The following is a 12,082-nucleotide window of genomic DNA, read 5'->3' on the forward strand; positions in this document are numbered from 1 at the left end:
ACTACAAATTTAAACTGATAATAAGAAAAACATTCTGTTATACCATAAAAATGAATAATTTGAAAAAGGAAAAAATATCAAATTGCCTCAAAAATTAATACCAAAGTAATCTCAATTTTAGTACATCTTTTGAATATACTTGTTCAGCTAATACATTTGTGTTTAAATTACACCATTAATAGGCAAATTTTTATTATTAAATTGCATGTGTATTTTTGTTTCAAAAGCAATTCCAAAAATTTTGAAGTTAAACCATTCAAACTCCTCAGTTTTGCTGGGAAGGCAAGTAATCATTTCTATAATAATTCCTTTTATTCTTATTTGCATTTAAATCTTAAACTTGATTTAATGGAGGTCAAAGAAAATCATTCCAAACCTTTGCCTTACAAAAGGCTTGATGATGCTATTATTTAAACCAAAATAAATTATTAATTTAGCATAAAATAGTGCATGTATGTATTCTTCATGATGTGCCTCATAAAAAAATTGCAGAATAACAGGTATAACAGAATGAGATCCTTTTAAAAATTTATTTTCTGCAGACTATGGAAACATCAATGAATTTCAAATTGGAACTTTTACATCTTGAGTGATATTAGCTTTGAAGAAAACATGAAATTGCAAATATTACTAAAATGAGTGTTCAATAAAAAACATTCAAATCAATAATGTATTTTATAAATGCTTCAGAATTTTTAGTTCATTTTTTCACACATGTGCATTAAAATTAAACAAAAAAAATTTTTAATTTCAGTTCTGAAATTTTGTAGAAAATTAAAATTCCAATAATATTAATTCTAGAAGTTGTGTGAAAGAAATATAGGGCAACATTTCTTAAAAAGTCCACTACAAAATCAGTATTTGGCTTAAAAATATGGCTCTTTTAACTATTTTTTAAACTTCTGGCATATCTGAAAAAATAAGTATTAGCATAATAAAAGTACAGTACAAAGTCCAAGATCTGGACTCAGAGCTTTGGCGACTTTAGATCATCAATTTAAATTTAGTAAGGAGATGACATGTAGAAATTATAAAATTAAAAATCTGAAATAATTGTTTACGAAATAATGAAGCATTTATGACTTCAAGGGAATCAACATTTACAAAAAGAAGCTCAATATTTATTTGTTTGCTTTATTAAGTATTTCTTTCAATGTAAGTTATTTTGTTTTTAGTGTTAATACTTTTTTCTTCAATTTTATAGACAAACATAATTTCTTGTTCAGAGTTCCATTATTCAGGTCCTATAATTGCCAGGTAAAAAATTCTCACTAAACTGTGAATCAAAATCTTTTCATTCTCAAAAATCTCTTTGCCACTAGCAATAGCGATATTTTCTGGATTTAAAATCATACAACAGATTTCGCTGTCCACTAGATTGATTGATTGCTGATTGGGGCATTGTCATAACAATGGAAAAACTCCTGTAATATCTTCTTCATTTATTATCATTTCTCCACAAATTTCATTAACTGGAAAATTTCAACTTTTATATTATTCAAAATGTATGCAGAAATAAAGTTGTTGTTTTGCCTGATTTTAAAATCATACTTTCTAAAGCCCAAATAGCACCAATGCTGTTTTTTTGTCTAAATATCACTATCGAAGTCAAATACTAAATATGCTTTTGCTTTGCATATCATGCTACAGTCTTTTTGATATAAACAAAAATTCAAACTTTAATTTTGATAAAATAGTGTAATAATAATGGCCAGCAAAAAATAATAAGCTGGATCAAATTAAGTAAGGAAGAGTGGAATTTTTACTAAGTTAAATGAACTTTTAATTCCTTCTCTCTTTCCACTATTATGCCAACAAAAGAAAACCAGTATTAGCTCCAAACAAATATGTCTCGAGGCTTCTCTCTTTCTGCTATTAAGCCAACAAAAGAAAACCAGTATTAGCTCCAAACAAATATGCCTTTGGGCTTCACCTATTGTTTAGGCTAGGCAGAAATATATCTACAGCCACTCAAGGGCTATAGTTTGGTCATAGTTAATGTCAAACAATGCACTGTAATTGGCCACGATGATTCCCAAGCCAGCAGGTGTTTGGAAGTGACATATAGGAATCTCGATTAGTCAAGAGAAAAGTGCTTTATGACACATCTGTCTTGGAATTATTATACTCTCCTAAAATCTGCATTAACAGGTAATATAAAAAAAATTAAAGTCAATTCCTACTTAGGTCAACAAAGAAAAAATTATTTTAGTTACTTTTAACATTTTTTCATTTCTAATTTATGAAGCTGATGGTGGTCTATAATTTCTCATTCTATCCATCTCTTGTAATGCTTCATTATTGTAAGGAACCTTTCCAGTCAGTTTCGAGCAGTCCAGTTCTTCAATTAATATTCCATCTAATGATTTCACATGACTCAAGGCGACATATGCTTGATTTGCTGCGAAGAGTTTTCATCCTAAATATATTACTACATAATCTATATAATCTACACTTTAAAAATCTTTAGAACTCTGTCTTACTCTTGCCACTTATTTTTGTTAAATATTACAATCCCATTTATCACATTCATTTACTATTATTTTCAAGTTGTTATAAAATTACTTTTTACAGCACGTGAGAATTCCTAATAAATTGTCACTATTTGTAAGTCTTATAATATATTTAATAAAAACAGCATATCTGTAGTTCCGATAAACAGAAATAAATAAATAGGAATTGACTTTAATATGTGAAAAAACTATTAACATCAAGTGTCATCCATTACAAGTTTTAAAAAAATGTATCTGAACTTTGAGTGGATGAATAAAAAGTATTTTATTAACGATTGAAAATTTGAACAAGATATAGGGAGAGTGTGAGCTAATAGTAGGAATTTTTTTTTAAAAAAAAGTGCTTGTTCGAAGGTAATATATATCAATCTGGATACTGCACGTCTGGATTTCGAACTTAGCACCGTATAAAACAGCTATTGTGAAAATCATATAATCAGCATTTTTAAATGCAAAATGAATATTATTCATAATGAAGGAAGCATTGTGAAGTATACATTTATGCAAGGGAAAAAATAACAAATACTCTAAAAAGGAGTATAAATTTATAATAGATTACAGTATAACCTCAGGGGGAGGGGAATCTGCCAATTCAGAGAATGGTCACTATACAAGTTTAAACATATTTGTCATAATAAGAAAACAATACACAATAGTTTAAATTCGATGAAATTTGAAAGAGGCTTCTTATATGATTTTACCTACGTATATGGATGATTACATCACATGCTGTAGAACTTTTAACCAAAGTCGATGAGCACAGATTTTACCCTTTAACCATAATAATTGAGATAGTATGATAAGAAGCATAAATTCATCTAAGTTACTGTAATAAAAAAAATTGATTTGTTGTCACAAAAGTGGACAAAAGGACAATAAATATGATGTTGGAGAATTTAGAGTTGCAGTTATGATTCAGGATTGCTGCTGGTTTCTTGCATAATGGAATATGAGAATTAAAATAAGTTGAAAAAGATGCTAAAGTGAATTACTTCATTTTAACTCTTACAGAAATTTCATCTCTTCATTCACAGAGCTATACAAGTCATTATGATAAAAGTTAACAATTCACATAAAAATTAACCTCTGAATTTCTTAATAAAAATAGACATGCATTAAAAAATATCTTTGTCTATAGTCTATTAAAATTGATTGATATTACACCAGTAGACTGTTCTGTTTCTGATTTGCTAAATAGCACTATCTAAATAAAAATCTAAATTACTGAACTGACAGTGATTCTCAAACTTTTCATTGAATATAACCCTTAACTGCCACAAAAAATCTAACGTACACCGAAGATAAAATTCCTCTGAGAGGGTTCACAAGACCTTTCAAACCTAGCAACATAGTTTTTAATCATTTCAGAATTCAGTTATACTAAAAATATCTGAAAACTGTTCCCTTTATTTTTTTATTTCATTTTAAGAATCATGATCTGTTGATGATAGAAAAGTTTACATCTTCAACAATTCCTTTAAAAATAAAGAATGAAAAGACAGGCTTTCTATTCACAGTTTTGAACCATAGTTCTGGAGACAAAAGATTATGAAATTTTGTATCATAAATCTAGATTTTGAGAAATTATGAATTCTTAAATGTTTTTCTTCGGCAGGGAGTACTTCGGATACAATGCTGAGAAGTGTTTCTAAATTACTTCATTTTGCCACAATCATTTTTCAGAAATAATAGAAGTTAAATAATATGTACGTTTTCTATTTTTGAATAATAAGTACAGAGTATTTTTTTCTTAGATGCGTCATACAGAGGGGCCTTTCCCAAATGACATACAGAGGAAAAATGAAAAATATTGCAAACTTTTGGAACTGTGTGCCCTCTTTGTGAATATAGCTCAGTGTGCTGTACTACTTAAAGTAATTTTTGGTTTATATTAACAAAATGAATTATTAAAATATATTTAATTTTAAATGTGCTGATAAATATAAATACTTGTTAATGTTTGCATTAAAATTTTTAGTTTACCTAAACGTAGTTTTGTATGATCCCTTTTTAATATTTTAAATGCTTATTATTTTATTAATTTATGAACATTTTTAATATAATCATATCTTAGTTTACAGAATTTGCTAGTCATATGTTCAAATCTGAAGTGTTTGAAGTGCAGATGGCAGTTTTGACATTTGTAAAGGCATGGAAGAAAAAGAATATTTCAAGTGCAGAACCTCAAGTAAGTTACATCAGTTAAATAGGCCATGTTGTGTAATTAGCCATAAGTTAGTAATTGCATAATATGTTAAGATTTAAAAACTAGAATGAATAAAATAAAATTATTGTGCTGAAATAAGACATACGGATTTGTATGAATAAATAAAATAAAAAAACTGTTTGATGGAAAACCATATAAGTTACATTATGCATGCATGATAATAGTACTGTATGTCAGGTATGCAGGATTTATGCTACCAACAAATGACACTGGTATATATGCAATATGTAAGAACATTGGATAATAGTTAAACAAGATAGCGACACCCTGAAACAGTACACCAAGGTAAAACTACAAAGTGTTGTGGGGGGGATTAAATTTGGGAAACTTATATCCAAATGATATTATGATTTTATATGTCACATTACTGAATATACATACATGAGTCGTAAGTATAAACAAACTGAAAAGTTAAAAATGGCGTCACTAATATGCAAGATTCTTCTCAAAATCTAGTGTTCACAGTAATCACAAGCCATTATTGTAGCCATGCAGAATGTGGTGTGGGAAAATAGGTATATTATAATCAAAAAGGTAGCACACCGTTAGACATTAATGTGGAATGAACCCATCACAATTTTTATGATGAATTGAAGTTAAAAAAGTGTGTGTGTTTAAGTATTTAATATCTACAAAAGAGAGGTGTATTGATGTATCAGCTTCTATATCAATATGACCCTGATAATGAAGCATTTCTGTGGCACACTGTTATTTGGGAGGGGAGCTGAGCATATACATATGTACTATGAAAATGAAAGTATATAATAGCATTGTATCACATCTCATCCCCCAAAGTAAAGAAATCCTAGGAGAAAATAAACAAGAATGCAGATTTGTTCGCTTTCTTGTTTATTTTCTTCTAGGATGGCAAGAGGTAGAGCCTAGGGTATGTTCAGATAAAGAGCTTCGCAGTCATAAGATGCATAAGCTGAATTACTTTTAAGCCTTAAGATGCCAATATTTGTTAGTAAACCATCATGTGAATGTTCCCTTATAGCAAGCACTACATACACATAGGAAGCACTAACACCAGTGCCAACTATTGATGTATATTTGAAGGTAGTTATTTTTAGAATGGCACAAGTTGTCATCAGTGAAGTGCATCTCTTCCATGACCATGTAGGAGGCATTATTTGAGTGTATTGAGTAAATTGTGAATGCCATACTTTTCCATACTTATTTAATAGATTTCAATACTTTCAGTTAACTAAAGGATTAATGAAAGTAGATCAGTATTTGTAAATACACACACAAACAAAAAAAAAAAAAAAAAAATTCCCAGCGAAAAATGACTTTGAGTGTAATATGAAATAAAAAATTAGTTTTAAGTGTAATTTGAGTAAAAACTATTTTACTCAAATTATTGAAATTCAGTCTTGTATTTCCCAATTTTCTGTCATAAATATATACAGTACAAAGTCCGTAATCTGAACGTCCATTATCTGGAATGATGTATAATCCAGACCTCAAATCCACAATTTTTTTTTTTAATGCTTTATGCATGCGCATGTTAAAAGAAATGTTTAATAACGTAAACAAAAAAATATTTAAGCTTTTTTTTTTTTTTTTTTTTTGTAAAATTTGATACCCTTTTTTGTAAAATTTGATCATAATTGCTTTTTATTTCATAAATTACGATTTCATATTTTCAATTGTATAATTTCCGCATGCCATCTTACCAGATTTAAATTGATGATCTGTAATCCGAAAAAACCCTAATCCGGAATCGCCGAAGTCCCGATGAGTCCAGATAACGGACTTTGTACTGTATTTAGGGAAGGGGGCTGAAAGGAGACTAGAATATTTAAAAACATCTGTTATTTAAATTTTCAGAATGACACACATTCTCCTAATATTTTATATTCAAATTATAAGCAGTTAAAGTGTTGTTTAAATTAGCTTTAGATCTACTGTGTTTTTATATTCTTATTTATTTTTTCAGTTTGAAGAAACACTAAAGAATTTTGCAATGCTAGTTGCTGAAACACTATGCTGCAAAAATTACATAGTACAGAATGAAGCTGTCAGTACCTGTGTCACTTTATTTAAGTTTAATCCTCAGATCAGAATAATGAAAGAAATTCTGGGGATACCTTCTGCAACAGTTTTAAAATCTCACATAGCTGCTGTATGTAATTTTTTTTTTTTTTTTTTTTTTTTTACATATATGCATGCTTATATAGCCAATATATAATAATTTTAACTCAATTAGCTTTATGTTATTTATTTTTTCTTTTTTTAGATTCCATTGCACAGTTTCTTGTCTGAAAAAGAGCAAAATAAGAACTTCCAAACGCAGTTATCATTATTTAAAGATTTACTAAGTGCATCTTCAAAAAGTTGAAAAACTGCTATTCCTTTTATTTTCAAATGAATGAGCTGGTGATTCCTAATTTATAACTAACTAATGAATACATATGAACTGTTGGCAAAAATAAAATTTTAACAGTAGCTCAAGAACCACTTAAACTAGATTTGGTTTTAAATAAAGTAGTAGTATAAATTGTCAGACACTGAAAACTGTTTTGTAGTATGTATATCTTCTTTAACATATCAAATTAAATTTTGTTTTAAAATGAATAATTTAAAATATTTATTTTTATATAATTAAAAGGGGAAAGTATGCATTGGCATTGTTTTTTCTATTATAGTACCATATTCATTTTAATATTTCATACAATTTTCAATAAATTTGCAATGAAAATGATAGTTAATTAGAAATAGAAGAGATTTATTCAACATTATATATATTACAAATGCATTTATAAAATTAGTTTGACAGTGTTTTTCCTTACAGTTGCTTTTATTAGATACAAATATTAATTTTCAGTAATCCATTATGTACTGTTACAACATTTTTTGAAACAGTCTACTTTAATATTTGATTTCAACTACATTTTCTTGCTTTGTTTCTGACAAAATAGTATTTCTATTTCAGTGTCAAAACTATAAACAATTTTAAGCCTATGAATTTTTCCATATTAAGTTTAACTATAATCACAGTGGATAATTTTTTCCAGATACAATTTAACTTGATATTTGTATAATGTAAAAAGAATTTTACATGAAATACTGATGTATTTTATGTGAACTAATTACAATGCTGGCTCTGAGATCTATTGTATGTTTTTGTAATACATATGATTTAATAATGTGTTATGGAGCCTTTGAATTCAATATCCATGTTAACCTGCACACCATGTTAAAACAGAGTAAAATTCTTCACTATACTAAATTCAGATGCATATTGGTAACCTGTTAAAATGATATTTAAATGGAAGTAAAGATAATTACTTCCTCGTAAACAGCCAGAAAAAATTGTGACAATCAATTCTATCAGCTGGATTAAAATGACATTTAAGTAAATTTCTAAACTATACTGAATAATAAATGTTGGGGACAAAAACACAAAATTCTGGAGCATTTTAAAACTGTAATCTTAATCAGACATTCTTATATTCATTTTATCATAATAGATTATTATTTGATGATTTATAACACTGTAAACGTATTTGATAATCATATAGTATATGATCTACCATATTTAGTTAGTTATTGATTTTGTAGATGGCGGCGCTATTATTGGTTGCTGTTTTAATTTCTTTTTGTCGCTACTTTATTGCACATTCAAATTTAAAAATAGAATTTATTAGTAGCAGCTGAGAAATAATTAACTAAAAGCAGTAAATTACACACTACATGATTACCACAAATTTCTCCTGGCACCTGAAAAATTAACATACGCATGTTAAATGTAAATCTGAAGAACAATTTATTACCCACAGTTTTATCCCATAATTATTTTTATGGTATGAAAAATATAATAAGCAAAATTACTTATGAATCTTAAAATTTTATATTAATCATCAAAAGTCACTACAAAGTTACCTTTGGTCAGAATTGTAAAGCTGATTTCAATAAATCAACAAACAAATATTTAAAACATTAAACATCTTTTTATAAAGCTATTTACAAGTTTGTACAATTTTTCAGAAATTTCCATTCACATTTAAAAAGTTTTCAGTCTTTTTTTAATTGTCCAAATACTTCATCAGGCACACCTCTTTCTTCTAGTTGTATTTCTAAAAAAGAAAATAATTATATATTACATAGAATATATAATGATGAATTTCCTACATGTAGAAAAAGGTGCTACTGTATAGTTGAGAAGTGTTGCAGCATTTCTAAACTGAATATCACTATAATAAATACAGTGTATTAAAATGATTATATGAGATTTGCACAGCCGATTCATATAGAAGTATTTTTCTTACATGAAATGACATATTAAATGCAGAACTGTCATAGGAATTGTGAGCAGAAAACATTCTATGGACTGCATTTTTTAAAGTGCAAATCAGGTTTAGATACCAGATTTAAAATCAATCTCATACCTGGCATTGAGCTATAATATGTGCAGTTTAAATAAGGATGACTCAGTAAAGTGTCATCTAAGAAAGCATTTAGGATATCTGCTTGTATCAGGAAAAGTTAGGTGTGTCAGAATCTTGTACACAATAAAAATGTGTATTTTGTCAAATGTGAATTAGAGATAACATTTACGAATAAGACTATATACACAACTTCAACTAGTACCATTTTTTACACATTTTTTAATTGTTTCATATTAAAATAAACAGAATACTACTTTTGACATTATCGATTTTCCCTCTTTTTTTGTTAATTAGATTCTTCTTAAATAATGTATTGCAATAAATATTACATTTAATTCATTACTATAGCCAAAATTATCAATAAAATAGTTACTTTTTTTATCTAATTTATGATACATCTTTTAATCCCATTGATAAATGACAATTTAAAAATCTAATATTGAAATTTTCAGGTTTAGTTTTTGAATACAAAAATTTATATAGTAATCTCTCAACTTGCATAATACACAACCTATGTAAATAAGAAAAATCACATCACTCAAACCAAAACTCAGAAATATGTACTCCATAAATGATTCCTTCTTTTGCTGTACTTTTAAGGTTAATTGAGCCACTTATTTAAAACAAAAAGACTGAGCATTTTAACCTCACTCAATTCTAATTTTGCTCAAAAAAAACCTGAAAGTGTTATTGCAGTTTCTTTTATATATATATATATCATGCTTTTTTACATGTTTTATGTACAAAATAATACTGTGTAAATCATATATCATATATGTATGTATACATGCAAATAATATTAACAAATATTGCAGTTTCTTATCCAGTTATGTTTAAGCAGTTTACAAATTTGACTTGGGAAGTTGTTGTATTTAATTCTTGGCTCTTTATTATGTAATATAATATTTAGAATTGCAAAAATCTCATATTCTGCACACTAAAATGAACAGCTTTTGTAGAATTCTGAATTTATAAAACATTAAATTTCACTTATTAGAAAGTAATAAATGCCAAATTTCATTTATAGTAATTAGTGTGTTATTATCCATATTTTTAGGAGACCAATAATTCAATACATGCACATTCTATTACTTTAAAATAACTAACTCATTATTGAATTTACAGTTTCTAGAGCTCAGCAAGTTATATAATGATCATTAATTCTAATTTTGCTCATACTAGCAAAATTAGAATTAATGATCGAAATATCAGATGGCTCCAGAATGTTAGCAGTTATATCCTTTTTAATGTCTAGGTCTCTCAATGATAGCAAAAAGTATATGCCTACATTTGCTCTAGATATGCTTGCGAGATGCCGCTCACAATACCATCAAGATCAGTCTCAGTTACGTTAACCGCCCAACATTATGCCTATGGGCACCATGGCACCCACTGATTGCTTAAGGTGTGCCCACCGCTGTGCAACCAAAATAAAATGTTTTAGTTTTCAATAAAATTCTATGTGGAAGTTTTCTCATTTTTAATGAATTAGAAATTGTGTCCAGTACAGATACTAGCATAAAGCAAAATACGACTGATCTCTTTTTTTTTTATGATGTGCATGTATTATTAACTCTTATCCAACTATAAATTCACCTTGAAAAAATAAATGGTGCCTGCCATCCAATACATATTTTAGAATGTGCTCTTAGGAACAAAAAAGGTTTGCGACCCCTGCCTTAGATGAGTGCCAGATAACAGCACCTCTCTTCACCCCTCCAGTAGCAATTCTTCCATCATACAGCCAGATTAGTTGTCACAAGACTTTTTTTTTAAAAAAAACCTGAAAGTGTTATTGCAGTTTCTTTTTTCTTTTATATATATATATATATATATATATATATATATATAAAAGCATGATATATATATATATATATATAAATATATATATATATAATGCTTTTTTACATGTTTTATGTACAAAATAATACTGTGTAAATCATATATCATATATGTATGTATACATGCAAATAATATTAACAAATATTGCAGTTTCTTATCCAGTTATGTTTAAGCAGTTTACAAATTTGACTTGGGAAGTTGTTGTATTTAATTCTTGGCCCTTTATTATGTAATATAATATTTAGAATTGCAAAAATCTCATATTCTGCACACTAAAATGAACAGCTTTTGTAGAATTCTGAATTTATAAAACATTAAATTTCACTTATTAGAAAGTAATAAATGCCAAATTTCATTTATAGTAATTAGTGTGTTATTATCCATATTTTTAGGAGACCAATAATTCAATACATGCACATTCTATTACTTTAAAATAACTAACTCATTATTGAATTTACAGTTTCTAGAGCTCAGCAAGTTATATAATGATTAAAAAATAAACAAATAACTAAAAATTTGATTAAATTATGTTCAAACCTGACTGTTTTTTGCATATTGATTATTTATGCAATATTTAACTCATCTAATTTATTATTAAATTTTTCCCACATTTAAAGAGATACTTACCATCAATTTTAATTTCATCATCAGATTCTACATCATCCAGGTTAATTTCATCTGAGTTATACACTTCAGCTTTACTTATTTCTTTTTCAGGTTCTGTTACTTCTCCTCTATAATTCATTATATTAATAAAATTAATGGAAAAAGAATTTAGAAACTAGAAATGATGTTCAAAATATTCAATGACCAATATACTTCAAATACATTTTATTTAAATTTTCACAAAATTTAAATACAGAGTTTTTTTACATATATAACACTGGTATCCTTATTGGCTATACTGGCTAAGCATCACTACTGCCTATAACCCAAACTGAAATTCAATCTCAATATTATAAGTATCAGTTTATGGTCCAGAAATGTCATCCATGAGCCAATTTTTGACATAAATGACACTTTTGGTAAGCTTGTTGGTTACATTGGCTAACCTACACTGGCCTGTAACTCAAATTCAATCTCTATTACAAGTATCATCAGTTTAT

At 27.5% G+C, this 12,082-nt stretch overlaps 2 protein-coding genes across 4 annotated transcripts in view; one reads left to right on the forward strand and one right to left on the reverse strand.

The window, feature by feature from the left end:
- Positions 1-7,365, forward strand: part of LOC118196935 (uncharacterized) — a 126,838-nt gene extending 119,473 nt beyond the window's left edge. For both annotated transcript variants that reach the window (XM_085814724.1, XM_085814723.1), the window contains 4 exons: positions 4,268-4,387; positions 4,588-4,701; positions 6,683-6,868; positions 6,983-7,365. In XM_085814724.1, coding sequence (XP_085670850.1) covers positions 4,268-4,387; positions 4,588-4,701; positions 6,683-6,868; positions 6,983-7,084 — 522 coding nt within the window. In that variant the 3' untranslated portion in view covers positions 7,085-7,365. The remainder of the gene's footprint in view (positions 1-4,267; positions 4,388-4,587; positions 4,702-6,682; positions 6,869-6,982) is intronic.
- A 1,311-nt stretch (positions 7,366-8,676) lies between these two features.
- The window catches only part of fand (Pre-mRNA-splicing factor SYF1 fand), a 123,107-nt gene continuing 119,701 nt past the window's right edge, over positions 8,677-12,082 (reverse strand). For both annotated transcript variants that reach the window (XM_035368404.1, XM_085814722.1), the window contains exons 22-23: positions 11,604-11,710; positions 8,677-8,822 (exon numbers count right to left, since the gene is read on the reverse strand). In XM_035368404.1, coding sequence (XP_035224295.1) covers positions 8,761-8,822; positions 11,604-11,710 — 169 coding nt within the window. In that variant the 3' untranslated portion in view covers positions 8,677-8,760. The remainder of the gene's footprint in view (positions 8,823-11,603; positions 11,711-12,082) is intronic.

The sequence above is a fragment of the Stegodyphus dumicola genome, chromosome 4, assembly GCF_044657685.1.
Source record: "Stegodyphus dumicola isolate Sdum_Otavi_A_Nest chromosome 4, ASM4465768v1".
Taxonomy (NCBI): Eukaryota; Metazoa; Arthropoda; class Arachnida; order Araneae; family Eresidae; genus Stegodyphus; species Stegodyphus dumicola.